This window comes from Mauremys reevesii, linkage group 8 (assembly GCF_016161935.1).
Source record: "Mauremys reevesii isolate NIE-2019 linkage group 8, ASM1616193v1, whole genome shotgun sequence".
Taxonomy (NCBI): Eukaryota; Metazoa; Chordata; order Testudines; family Geoemydidae; genus Mauremys; species Mauremys reevesii.
Window position 1 is genome coordinate 48,143,222 of NC_052630.1, and position 14,783 is coordinate 48,158,004.

General features: G+C 45.6%; 1 protein-coding gene across 11 annotated transcripts in view; it reads right to left on the minus strand.

Annotated features, from left to right (window-relative positions):
* The window catches only part of ADCY10 (adenylate cyclase 10), an 86,257-nt gene extending 84,847 nt beyond the window's left edge, over positions 1-1,410 (minus strand). For 8 of the 11 annotated variants that reach the window (XM_039485115.1, XM_039485114.1, XM_039485112.1 and 5 more), the window contains exon 1: positions 1,131-1,409. In XM_039485115.1, the coding sequence (XP_039341049.1) occupies positions 1,131-1,317 (187 nt within the window). In that variant the 5' untranslated portion in view covers positions 1,318-1,409. Of the gene's footprint in view, positions 1-1,130 lie in introns of all 11 variants that reach the window. The other 3 variants (XM_039485118.1, XM_039485117.1, XM_039485119.1) reach the window with 2 other exon arrangements.
* Between the last annotated feature and the right edge of the window lie 13,373 nt (positions 1,411-14,783).

Sequence of the window (14,783 nt, forward strand, 5' to 3'; positions counted from 1 at the left end):
CTCTACAACATGCAGTTGGCTTGGAGAGGCTCATCCTAGAGGATGATGACCTGGTCTCTGTTATATAAGCTTTCCTCACCTCCCAGCTGGGCTACAGAAATGCAAAATACCTGGGCAAAAAGTCTTCATGCCTTAGAAAACTGAGAATGTGGCAGCACATCTCCACAGCAACACAAACTACCACAACCAGATCAAACCTATCCTCCCACATAATATAAAGTCAAGTTCGAGGTCCCAGTCCTTATCTTCCAGATACTCTTTGGCCTGGGCCCATCATATCTAAAAAATTGCATAAAGTTCCAGAATGGGGATGGCAGCTGACAACTCTGCCCTGAGCTGCTGCTGCTGCACTATCCTCTGCTACTCCTGTCCCAAACTCTTTTGAGCCTAAAGACGGCCAATTCTGCAAAACGGTCCAAAGTGCTGTAATAAAGGTGAAAGTCCCTAAGCCATTTCAGCTATGACTTCAGCTAGATTTGGGCCCCAGCCTCCCATTACTGCAGACAATATCTCTTTTAAACCTTCCATGTACTAAGGGTGGGCTTTTCAGAAAGGCCTAATAAGGGAGTTAGGGGTGGTCTACACGGTGAGTTACTGCACAATAAACCAGGGTGTGACTCTACAGCATACCAGCTTGCCATCCAGTCACTCATCATGTGGACACTGCTAAGTCGTGGATATAGCTTAGCGTGCTGCTGCTTGAGAGCACACAGGGGCGGCTCTAGGCATTTTGCCGCCCCAAGCACGGCAGGCAGGCTTTCTTCGGCGGCTTGCCTGCGGGAGGTCCCCGGTCTCGCAAATTCGGCAGCAGCCTGCAGGAGGTCCGCCGAAGCCGCGGGACCAGCGGACCCTCTGCAAGCAAGCCGCCAAAGGCAACCTGCCTGCCGCCCTCGCACAGTACATCAAGCCACACTCTGGAACTTTTCACTCTGCTGTAGCACTGTCCACACACCGAGTTAGTGTGTGGCAAGCTGGCAAGCTATTGATTCACACCCTGGCTTGCTGCACAGTAATTTGCCAAGTAGACAAGCTTTTAGGCACACAAATCCCATTGATTTTCAATGGAAGTTGGGCACCTAACTTCCTTGGGCCCTTCTGAAAATCCCACCCTTAATAATCTCTCTACCCACCTGAAATGTCTGCAAAAAGCAATACTCCATCAAAACTCTCAATGAAAGGCACCTCCTGGGAGAAATCGCCATATACGATGAGATCGGGGACATGAGCTGCTACTTTCCCAATTATAGTGCAGTCACTTGACTTTCTTTGCTCCATATTGGCAATGAATGCAATCTGCTGCCCAGGATCCTGCAACATTGATGGATAATTCAATATATGATCCTCCCACTCGGGGAAGGAGGTGACTCCCACTAGCCTGCCATAACCGTGATCACTCTTGTGATGATGACAGCAGCACCATCAAGGACAGGTCACAATTCACTGACGGAAGGGTCTCACCCAGTAACATTCTCTGTATATCACAGTCTACATAGCTACAGTTGCTAGGTGAGACAAGCTTCCTTCATTAATGTATTTTAAACCCATTTACACAGAAATGGTGTGATGGGGTATAGAAACCCCACACGAGTCTGGGCTGCTGTGACTCTTGGACCTACAAGAGGCTCTCCTCTTGTAAACTCAAATGTAAAAAGTATGTAAAAGTTCTGAAGATGTTACAATAACAATGAAAAATAGGTCAAGTTGTTTACGACCCTGGATGTTGTAACAGGTCCAAAAGAACCAAACAAAGAAGCTGGATTAGTCTAAACCAAAAAGGCCATGTTGACATAATCCAAGAACTGCTGAACTTATGATTGGTAAAAACAGAAGATGTGGAACCAGAAGTTAATTGCCCAAAACTGGTGTGATGGATATGAGGCCTAACTGGTGAGAGCAACGAACTATGACTCCCACTTTTCCTCTTTTGGGGTTCCTTAAAAAGAAACAGTGAAAAAAAAGACACAATCAGCTCCATTCAGATCAATTCAGTTCAGCTCTCCCTCTCATCTCTTATCTCACCACCTTGCATCCCAGCTCATCCCCCAATCTGCCAGCACTGCAACTCATCCCAGCTCACCTTGACTCATCGAAAGGACTTTCTTCCTGAGAGGAAGGCTGGCTGGCCTTAATCTTGTTCAAGGTACTTTGTTTTCACCTGTGAGTGCTGAAAGTCATCACATGATCATGACATACAATCCTCAGCCCATCAGTGGGGATATCCGATTGCTAGTACTGCAGAGGTATGTGTAAGAGCTTGTATTGTTTTTCCTTCCCCAGTTGTGTTATTTTCTACCCCACCCCCCCTTTCCTATCTCTCATTCTCTTGACTGTTTATCAAATTCTGAAGTCAACTATGGTGTATTCATCCAAGCCTGCCTTGTCTAAGAAGAAAAGATCCAATCAGATGAGGTCCCTGACCAAATCGTAAACCAGGATCCAAGCAGCAGGTGTCATGGTTGACTTGCCAACCAAAAGCACCCATTCATAACTAACAAGCAGTCCAGTGTTTCAAAAACATCAACAAAAGCCGTAGTTTACCCATCTTTTCTATCCTCTCTCTTCTCTACCTTGTGTCTGTTAGTTAAAAACAGGATAAGTAAATGCCCTCTACACATCAAAACTGAGAGTAAAATTAACCCTTTCCTTTTCATCAAAGAACAGTTGTTCTGAAAATATGAGTCTGATATTTTGCCTCCAAAAGGAGAAGGGTTTTCAAGGTTTTGCCTAAGTTTGTTTTGCATAGTCATTCAACCACAGTTTGACTATAAATGACTGTTTTGATTTCTTGTTCTTTCTTGTTTTTAATCAATAAACTTTTAATTTAAATTAATGCTTTTGAGTGTTTGCCAAGTTACCGAGTAAAATCAAGCCCTCTGTTTAAAATACCCCCAAGTCTACCTATCCCTGTTTGAAGTTGGACAGTGAAAGAGTTTATAAACACCTTTAACTCTTTGGGCTTTTGAGATCAATATCCATACAACAAGGCCCAGTCCATCCCACCCTGTAACACCTCAACCAAGTGTCAAGCTTCAAGGGAGGAACTAAAAAGGGAGAACCCAACTCAGTTGTTTCCTGGCTGGAAAAGAGAGCAAGTCTGAGGCTTTCATGGTGTGAGAGATTGGTTGGGGCCAGAAACTGGGGAAGATAGCTGCCTACCAAGGTCTGCCTGGGGGAAGGGAAGGGTTTATGCTGCTTTGTGTTTATTTTGGACTTTGGGCACCCCAATAAGGTGGAACTGTTACATGATCTAGCTGAAGAGCTAAGTCACTTCAATCCAGAAGATGTGTGAGACTGGGTGGAGCAGTGGAGGACCAGGAGGGAAACAGAGGCAGAGCCATGGCCACACAGTGCCATGCCATGAGGGGGTATAGCAGGAGGGCACGTGGCCACAGATGGCTAATGCCATGAGACTCTGCTGGTCTTTCCTTTCAAACTCTGGGCTTGCTATGCTTCCCCACTCAATAGCTGAGTAGAAATAAGGAGGCTATATTACCTCCGTATTTGGCACTGGTGTTACCGCCAGTTCTAGTGTCCACAATTCAAAAAAGATGTTCAGACATTGGAGAGGATACATTGTTCAGAGAAGAGTCATGAGATTGATTTATGGATTGGAAAACATGCCTTCCAGTGAGAGGCGCAAGGAGCTCAGTTTAGTTTAGCTTTCTCTTTGTTAAGGGGTGACTTGATCACAATCTCTAAGTACCTATGTGGAGAACAGAAATTTGATAATGGGCTCGTCAGTCTAACAGAGAGAGGTGTAACAAGATCCAATGGCTAGAAGCTGAACCTAGTCAAATTTAGACTGGAAAAAAGGTGCACATTTTGAACAGTGAGGGTAATTAATCACTGGAACAGCTTACCAAGTGTTGTGGTGGATTCTCCATCACTGGCAATTTTAAAACCAAGATTGGTGGTTTTCTAAGAGCTATGTTTTAGTCCAAACAGGAATTAATTCAGGGGAGTTCTCTGGCCTGTGTAATACAGGAGGTCAGATTAGATTGTCACAATGATCCCTCCTATCCTTATAATAGTCCTTATATTTCCTCCAGCTCCCTCAGATGATACCACTCTAAGTGCTCTCTCCCTTGCACTTCCCCCATTTCCCCAGACTGCAGCCTCTGCAGAGAAGCTACCCTATTGTTCCCTGTGCCCTTCCAATAGAGACAAGGAAACAAATGGGAGTCAGGGGGCTGACTAACCTCTGTAAAAACCCTCCGCACAGTGTCCTGTTGCCTTTCCCATTGTGACTAGGGCCAGCTCCAACTTTTTTGCCGCCCCAAGCGGCGGAAAAAAAAAAAGATTGACCTGCCACCGAAGTGCCGCTGAGGACAACAAGTGGAGCGATTGAGTTGCCGCCAAAGTGCCGCCGAAGAAGAAGAGAGTGACCCGAAGGACCCACCGCCAAATTGCCACCGCAGACCGGGACGTGCTGCCCCAGTAACGTACGGACTGCCGCCCCTTTCCATTGGCTGCCCCAGGCACCTGCTTCCTTCGCTGGTGCCTGGAGCCGGCCCTGATTGTGACCCATGAAGATGTACTATTCCCTCTAGAGAACTTCTCATAAAGACCATCACCAGGGGCTACCCCTGTACATAAAGGCCTGCCGCTCTAGAGATACCTCATTTGTTGTCCACCCTTTCAGAGAATACTCAGGCTGTGACCACTCTGACCAGAAAGTGCCTCTCACACACCTTCTACTCAAGAGATCTTGCTCAGAAGGGTCCCCCAACAAACTACACACACATAGCAATGACCCTCACCTGCTATTTCATGCAGATCCCACCCAGTCACATGCTAACCCCCCCAGAGAATTCCCACATGGCAACCACCACTCCAGTGACAGCTCCTAGACACTTAACAGATCTCTGGGTTATCCAGCAGTGCAAGTACAGTGGTACGGTACAGTACGCCATACCAGCAAGATATTTATAGACGGTACAGTGTAACAGAAAGACACAGGAGGAGCCGGCGGCTCCATGCTGGCAGCTCCTCTGGCATGGCTGTACCACCCCCAGCCCTGCCCCCTGCCCTTCCACAGAGCTGTGTCTCCTCTGTCTCTATGGCAGCCCCGCTGGAGGATAAGGCTGGGGGCGTGTAGCGGGGTGGTTACCCGCTCCTGCCTGGCGGGGCTTGAAACAGCACAGGAGAGGGCTGTGGCTGGGGCAAGAAGCCTGGGCTGATTGGGGGAAAGTAGGCTCAGATGGGGCCACGCCCCAATCAGGCCCAGCTGGCCCCTATAAAAGGCTGTGAGCCAGAGGCCCAGGCAGTCTCCCTCTGCCTGTAGAGGGAGAAGGGCCTGGCTGCAAGGTGTCAAGCAGGGAACCTACATTGGCACAGGGCTGGGGAAAAGCCAAGGGAACTGGGGCGCTCCGGCCTAGGAAAGCCCCAGGTTGCAGGCCTGGTAAGGCCTATTAGGTACTGGGTTGCAGGGGACAGCCCATGGGTAGGCAGAGGCAGCAGGTCTGAACCCCCTTTGCCTATGTCCTATGATGAGTGGCTTACACTGCAATCTGCCCCAGTGAGCAGGGGCTAGATGGGGACTGGCAGTAGCCTAACACTGAGGCGAAGTGGTGATAGTGGGGGGGGGTTCCCCTGGGATGGGGAGACCCTGAGGCTCTGAGAGGTTACTGCCAGAGGGGCAGCACCCCAGGTAAAAGGGGCACCGGGTCCTGAGAGGGACATGGGCCAGCAGTAAGGCAGATCACTGGCCTGTAGAGGGCGCTCCGGATGCTGGAAGAGCTAATTCCAGAGGACAACTAGCAGGAGGTGCTGCAGGGGTGAGTCCGCATCGCTACAGGGCGATACTACAAAACCAAAGTTGCTGCCAGCATTCTGCTCCTTTCCCCGCTGCCCCTCCCAGTGGGGAAAACTATCTAATGATTATCAACATAGACTACACACACAAACTAGGTTAAAAAGAACATGATTAAGGTTGCAAAGTCAAGCACTCAAAAATTATGAAATGCCAGAATTAAGAGGTCAGACTTAAGGCAATGAGGGTCCCATTAACTTTCAATAAGGCTCTTAAGTGACTTAGGTGTTTTCAAGATAGGACTGGACTAAGGCTTCTAAGTCATTTAATTTTCTCTGACTGAAAATGCATGTAAAAGCCTCCTTTGCATGGGCTACATATTCAAGGAAGGGAAACAAAACATACACACACAAACTTCCACTGTATATATTATATAAATGCAAAGAAACACCCCTACGCACTGTCTATGGGTTCTTAAAAATGTAAAATGCACACAGCCAATGTCCTACAGAAGAAGGCCTTGATCCTAAATAACACATAATACAATGCTACGAGGTGCTTCTTCACACCAGTAATTGTTTCAATAAAGGTTTGCGGAATCAGACCCTCAGTAAGAAAAGAACGAAAAAGAGAGCTTGGAGGCTGGTGTTACTACAAATCAGAGTTTGCATTCTGTAAGCCCCTGTGGGTAGGAAGCTTCCTTTGTCATTGGTCTGTAAATGCTATACACACCTATGGAATGTGTAAAGAACTCATATTCATAGCAATAACATTGTTGATGAAAGACAATGCACTGAGCCTTTTACAGGAGTGTAAGAAACCATGTATGTGTAAATAAGGAACATGATCAACAGACAGAGATGTACAACAGAGCAACATAGCCCAAAAGAAGCCAAGAAAAAGACACAAGAAAACAAACAGACCCCATCCACTCCCCACCCCCAGTCCCCCATCCCATACAGTCCCTCATCTCCATCATCATCAGGATCTACAACCCATCCCTGAGATCTGATCCACACTTCCTTTGCCAGGGGTGCAGCAGGCCAGTCGCCGCCCACAGACAACCTGCCAATATGAAGCATAGCAACACCACAGCCTGCACAACTCACCCATCTAACCAACAAAACTCCAACCAAACCAACAAACCTGCACCAAACACATGCACACACCACCACACCACACACACCACCACATCACCACCACATCACCATCACACCATCACCGGTTCATTCCACCTGCCGCAATGCCATATATGCCAATATATGCCATATATGCAATGCCTGCGCCCTACTACATCTCCAAACTGGAAAAAGGGACAGGGAAAAAAAAAGGATAAATGGAAACAAAACAGACAATGGCAATACAAAAAAACAAAAGAGAAACACTTCCACCTCCTCCCACCACACAAGAGCAGATTTTAAGGGCCATCCTCCAAAAAAAAACTTTAGGACCAGACAGAGAGAAGAAACTGCTGAGCATTTCCATTGCAAAATTTACACCATCAGTTTAGGACTAAACAAAAAAGACTGTGAATGGCTTGCCAATTACAGAACCAGTTCCCCCCCTTTTTTTCACACCAGCTGCTGAACAGGGCCCTCCCCATCCTTGATTGATCTCTCTTATCTCTATCTGCTGCCTTGCTCTTATATATACACACCTGCCCCTGAAATTTCCAATTGCTGCTCCTTGAAAAAGGGAATATTCACCACGAAAGCTCATGCTGCAAAACATCTGTTAGTCTATAAGGTGCCACAGGATTCTTTGCTGCTTCTAAGAAACCATGTGCACTATTACAGGCACCAATACAAAGGAGGATTACACCAGATGACTGGCTGCATCAGTCTAAAATCCCAGTGCAACAGCGGTGGGAAACGGGGCTTTGGTTATTTGTGTTTAATAATAGACATATATTTCTTGGATGGGGAGAGTGGTTAATCCCCATATTCAAATGATAGATTTCACGTGTGTGTTGGAGAAATTCTGGTGGGGGAAGGGAGGAGAAGGAGCAGCCCTTACTAGAACAGGGAGAGATTTTCCCAACAGCATCATGCCTGCTGCCAGAGATGGGTGAATGAAGAGTTGAAAGAAAAGGCAGAAGCCCTACATGTTGACTAAGGCAGCTCTCATTCTCTTCTCTGTTGGGCTTTGCTGCCTTCTAGCAACACTTTGTGTGTGAAATAAACAGGAGGTTTTGTGTTTCCCTGGTGGGACTAGTGTGAGAAGTGCAATTAAACTTTAATGCTGTGGGTGAACATAACCAGGCCGATTGCCTTGGTCCAAGAGCACCTCTCTTCTAGCTGGGAGGGAAATAAGAAGCCACCTGTTCATGTGAGCCACTGCCACAGATACAGAGGAGATGGCTCAGATAAGATGGATGTTCCATGCATCCAAACCCATCCCACCAATGAAGGAGGACTAGAGGGCAGCTGCAAGGGGAAGTAGGAGAAATATAGTATCAGGTGCATAACAATTAGCAATATACAGTCATGGGGTAGTGGAATGTTACATGTCTGTCTTGATTTACCATTAAGACAATAGGGACATGTGAGAATTCACCTCTCATATTTAAGTAGCAATTTTCCCCTCCATGTTTCTAATGGCAGATGTAAAAGCTGAAGAGTGCAATGTATTAAAAATAATAGCAACTAATATGCTTAGCAACAGAGAGAGAGAGCTTACATAAACATGCAACAGCATTCTTTCTTTAAAATGCAAAAGCTTTTACATTTGATATGTGTCTAACTGGAATCTTTACAGTACAGTCTTTAGCATTACTTCTTCCATCACAATCATCAAGAGAAGGTGCCCTTTGAGGGAAGAGAAATAAGTGGTCAATCTCACCTAGAAACCTAGTCAGAGTTTTGACACACTGCATATGTTCTCTCATCTGAAATTAGTGACAAACTGCCCCTAAGTACATTACAGCCATAGCTAGAACCCTGCTGTCCTCCCATAGAATGGAAGAGTAGGTGTGCGGGTCATTGCTATCTTTTTTCCTGTTTCTGTCAATGCAGGAGTGGATTAATGATTTTGCCGCCCTTAGGCCCTGAAATAATTGCTGCCCCATATGAACTTGTTTTAGTTTTTTTACAAATTCATTTGAACTAAAATGAATCTGAATATCATTAAAATAATTGAACATTTACAAGTTTTATTATAAATAAAATTACAAGTACAGCAGACCCTCGCTTGAATGCGCATCTGTATAGTGCGATTTCGCTTATAGCATGGGACCGCACATGGATCCAAAACTGAGAACCGCTTAATTCCTTCTTTCTGGTCATATTATTAATGTTTAGGATTCTCGCGAGTATGTTTACTAAATGGCGTCGCGCCGTCATTGGTGGTTTTAATACGCGCTGTGATTGGTAAAATCACAGTGTCACTGATGCTGCGATTAAAAAAATGCTGCTATTATAAATTTGCTGCCCCTGCAAATTTGCCACCCTAGGCCTAGGCCTTGTCAGCCTAGGCCAGGGGTCCCCAACGCGGTGCCCGCGGGCACCATGGCATCTAAATGTGCCTGCGTCCTGGCTGGCGGTCGAGCATCCGCCTAAATGCACCGAAATTCGGTGGCATTTTGGTGGCATTTCAGCAGATGCTCAACCACTGCCACGGTCCTTTGTCTGGCACCCGCCAGATGAAAAAGGTTGGGGACCACTGGCCTAGGCGATAATATGTCACTGTGTCAATGGCTAAACGGCATCAATCTGTCCCCCATAGTTCTCCATTGGGGTCTTTATGTTGTATAATTTCAAAGAAACTGCAAATTTCTGGCAGGAAAACCTGGAAGTCTCCAACATTAGGTCTTTGACCTTACTCCCTTAGAAGTGTTGTTTGAAAGTTCAGAGTTACTGTGATGGGGTCCACTCACCACAGAGGCGCCTCCTACTGGCCTTCATGGGGAATAGCTCTGCCAGCCAGTGTGCCCTCTTCAGGTGGTGCCTCTCTCCGTCTGCAGACCTGCCTGCAAGTACCGTAATATCCTCTTCATGACTCGGCCTTCCGGCCAAGTCAACAGCCATATTTCCCCTTTCAAGCCAATTCCCCAGTGGCAAATGGCAGAGACCCAGGCCTGCCCACTACTCTGTGTCCCGACCCAGGGACCTTGTGGATAACAGCCTCCTGCTGCATCTCCTTAACTTCCTTCAATGCTGCTTAAATTCCCTGGGCCACTTCCCCACAACCTCAGTCCTTCGCTCCCAACGGCCATCCAGGAGCTCCCTCTTGATCCCCTGTCCTTGCCAGCAACTGCTCTGTCTGCAATGCTACCTTTGCTGCAGCCTGTTAGGAACACAGTCCTCCCTCCTTGAGCTCCCCGCAACAACTCAGACTGACTCTGCCCCTACAGCGCCTTTTGTAAAAGCCCATTAGGCCCTGATTGGCTGCTCTGTGCAGCCTCCCTCCAATTGGCTGCTTCTTGTGAAGTCTTCCTAGGCTGCATGGAGGACTCACCTCCCCTGCTCCTTTCTGGGATGGGGTATGGCAGGCCCCTGAGGCCTATATTAACCCCTTCCATGTCAGTGTGGGATGAACACCCCATCACAGTTACCTTTTCAGTTCTGCTCCCTTTTGCTGAAAGAAGTCATGGTTATCTCATCGTCACCTACGCAATATGATCCCGTTCGTATCTTATTTCTGAACATTGTGAATTAATTTTTCTTTATAAACAAGTGTAATGGGGTGGCTATTATGTTCCCAGCATACATATAGAAGTTAGATAAAAACCTAAATATTCTTGCTGGAAGGCTGCAATGTAACATGACTTTATTTTTTAGAAGTCAGCACAATAACACACAAGAACCCAAAACAGGGAGAGAAAAGCAGGCTGCTCCCTAAGGCAGAGACACACCACTCAAACCTCCTTGCTTTGAGCTGGTTCTTTCCACAAAGACTCTGCTTGCACGCTTTCACACAGAGCCTCCTAGCGGGGCTGCCAACCTCAAAGCTTGAGTTTTTGCCAATCACATGTCAAAAGTACCCAAAATCACTGAGGTTGCCACCACTGCATTCTTCCACACCTCTCCCCGACCCCAAAAGCCCCCCCCTAGGTGAGTCTGGGGTGTACACACAGAGGCTGCATAATCCCTGTTTCCCCGACCCCGTCCCTGCTCCCGTGCTACCCTCTCCCTGCTGCCTGCCTCGCTCTTTGTTTCCCTTCCACAGATTGACAGGAGAGCAGCTCCCGCCACTTCTGCTGGCTCCTCACTGAAAGCAAACAAGAATCATGGCAACAGCTGTGGGTAAGCCAGCCCCCATTGCCCACACAACTCCATTCACTGAGACTGCCCACATGCACCACACACATCACACACCATTGGCTGTGCTAGTGCACCCCCTTGTAGCTCCTCAGAGGCTTGCAGGTGCACTGCCCTTAGCACCCACTCAGATTCTTCCCATCAGTCATCCAGCCCAGATTACTTCAAACAAAATACCCCACTTCATGGTTCTGGTTTATTCATACTCCCTTTATAGAGCACAAACCACTCCTTTAGTGTGTTGAGTTCACACCCACTCTGGGGCCGTGTAAGAGTCCTGATAGATTTCCTCCCACTGTTCAGGAGGCCCTAGCCCTCCTCATGGGCACTAGGTGGTACTGTAAGCCAGCTGTAGGGTCTCCTCCAGCTGGCCCTTTTCCTCCCAATTAGCCCTTTCACCCTCAGGCTAAGAAAGTTCAGCATAGAGGCCTCCCCACAAGCTGGTGTCTCTCTTGGTATGAGGGGAAAGGCAGCATATATGCTCATCCCCTTCCCAAAGTTCATCCCAATTGGCTAGGAAAGAGGGGAGCCTTGCTTCAGCCACTCTGCAAGACTCCCAGTCCTGGCCCCTTTAAAGAAGCAGTCACAGGTTCCCCCCAAAAAACACTACTTGTTCCTGAGACCACTTCTTCTTGGTCAATATATCTTATTTCCTAGATTCTTGCTTCCACAAGAGCTCTCAAAATCTTAAAGGGCCATACAATGGGACAGGATGAGCTGACTGCTAGGCCCATCACAAGCTGGTAAGAGCAAGCCATCAACCGATCCTAATGGCGCCATATCCTCCATCAGACAGTGACCCGCATTGAGGAGAAGCGCCTTGCCTTCAAAGCTGAAAAGAGAGCAAGGAGGATGGAAAAAGAAATAACTTTCTCCCAGCATGCAGTTGGCCTACCACGAAATGTCTGTACCTACTGCAGGCGGATTTGTGGTTCCAGGATCGGACTCCTGAGTCATCTCAGGACCCATATGTAAATCCATTGTAGAGATCATCCTCGAAATCAAGGGATCACCAATCATCAATCAATCATATTACTCTATTTGTGGGTGTGTGTATAAACAACCAATGCAAAACAACCACCTTAGTGTATCCAAATATTAACAAATCAAGTAAAGTAGTTTATTAATGAATGGAAGGCCATTTCTAAAAAAATTGTTAAGGATTCAATAAAGCGCCATTGAAATCAATGGGAGCAGAATCAGGTCCCATAATATCACCCTCAGGTTGCTTTTCATTTTGACTCTTACAAAATGAAAAAAAAGAAAAGGAAAAAGAAATTACTCTGAGAATTAGTGATGCAAATGTCCAGAAGTAAACACCTCTGTGTATATTTTCTAGTATTACCTCCTTTATAATGGCACTTTGAGAGCTACTGATGAAAAGCTCATAGAAGTGATCATGAAATGAGAGAGTTTCATGATTCAAAGGAATGGAAGGAGTGAGAGCAGCAGAATAAAGACAACGGACTTCAAAAAAGCAGACTTCAACGAACTCAGAGAATTGGTAGGTGTGGTCCCATGGGAAGAGTATCTAAGGGGGAAAGGGAGTTCAGAAGAGGTGCCAGTTCTGAAAAGAGATAATATTAAAGATACAACAGCTAACTATCCTGATGCAGAAAAAAGATGGGAAGAATAGGAAGAAACCAATATGGCTGCATCAGAGGCTCTTTAATGACCTGAAAATCAAAAAGGAATTGTATAAAAAGTGGAAACAAAGACAAATTGCTATGGATGATTTCAAAAGAATAGGGAAAGCATGTAGGGAGAAAATCAGAATGGCTAAAGCACAAATGAGTTACAACTAACAAAGGACATAAAAGGCAATAAGAGGTTCTATAAATACATTAGAAGTAAGAGAAGGGGAAAGGACAATGTAGACCCATTACTTATTGCGGAAAGAGAGCAAATAATGGATGATACAGAGACAGCTGAATTATTTAATGCCTTTTCTCCTTTCCACATTTACTAAAAACGGGTATTACCGGATGCTTTCCGCAATTACTATTGACAACAAGGGGGAAGTAATGCAGATCAGAATAGGGAAATAACAGGTTAAAGAATATTTAGATAAGTTAGATGTATTCAAGTTGGCAGGGCCTGATGAAATTCACCCTACGTAAGTATCAGAGGGGTAGCCGTGTTAGTCTGGATCTGTAAAAGCAGCAAAGAGTCCTGTGGCACTTTATAGACTAACAGACATATTGGAGCATGAGCTTTCATGAGTGAATACCCACTTCATCGGATGCTACGTAAGGAACTAGCTGAAGCAAACTCTGAACCATTCACAATCCTTTTTAAGAACCACACAGAGGGCGGTGATGTCTCAGGGGACTGGAGGTAGTCAAACATAGTACCTATCTTTAACAAGAAAAGGAAGACCCAGAGATTATAGAGCAGTCAGCCTAACTTCAGTAACTAAAAAGATACTGGAACAAATTATTAACCAATCAATTTGTAGGCACCTAGAGGATAATAATAAGGTATGAAGCAATAGGCAACATGAATTTGTCAAGAACAAATCAAGCCAAAACACTGTAATTTCCTTCTTTGACAAGGAAACCAGCCAAGTGGATGGGGAGGAGGGATAGCTGATATGATATATCTGGACTTTCATTTGGCTTTTGACACAGTCCCATATGACGTTTTCATAAACAAACTAAGGAAATATGGTCTAGATAAAATTACTATAAGGTGGGTGCACAACTGGTTGAAAAGTCATACTCCAAGAGTACTTATGTCTTTCCACTTTGACGGGAATCATTGATATCAAGTGGGGTCTCGCAGGGGTCTGTCCTTTGTCTGGTACAATTCAGTATTTTCATTAATGACTTGGGTGATGAAGTAGAGATATTAAATTTGTGGATGACGCTGAGCTGGGAGATGTTGCAAGTACTTTGGAGGACAGGGTTAGAATTCAAAATGACCTGGATGAATTGGTCTGAGCGGTCAATAAGATGAAAATCAATAAAGACAAGTACAAAGTACTACACTTACAAAGGAAAAATCAAATACACAAAATAAAATACAAAATGGGGAATAACTGGCTAGGCAGTATTACTTCTGAGAAAGATATGGGGGTTATAGTGGATCACAAATTGAATGAGTCAACAATGTGATGCTGTTGCAAAAAAAAAAAAGCAAACGTCATTCTGAGCTGTATTAGCAGGACTATCTTATATAAGACATGGGAGGTAATTGTTTCACTGTACTCGGCACTAGTGAGGCCTTTGCTGGAGTACTGTGTCGATTTTGGACCACACCACACTTTAAGAAAGATGTGGACAAACCGGAGAGACTCCAGAGGAGAGCAAGAAAAATAAAAGGTTGAGAAAACCTGACCTTCTGGAGAAAGGTTGAAAGATTTGGGTATGTTTTAATTTAGAGAAGAGGAGGCTGAAGGGAGACATGGTAACAGTCTTCAAATATCTAAAGGGTTTCTATAAAGAGGACAGTGATAAATTTTTCTCCATGTCCACCAAGAGTAGGACAAGAAGTAATTGGCTTAGTTTGCAGCAAGGGAGATTTAGGTTAGATATTAGGGAAAACTTTCTAACTCTGAGGATTGTTAAGCACTGGAACAGATTACCAAGGGAGGTTATCCCCATCATTGGAGGTTTTTGAGAACAGGTGAGACAACACCTGTCCAGATGGGCTAGTTATACTTAATCCTGCCTCAGGGGGGAGGATAGACTAGATGAGCTCTTGAGGTCCCTTCCAGCCCTACATTTCTGTAAAAGCAAGGAATAATTAATAATAATAATAATGGTATTTTC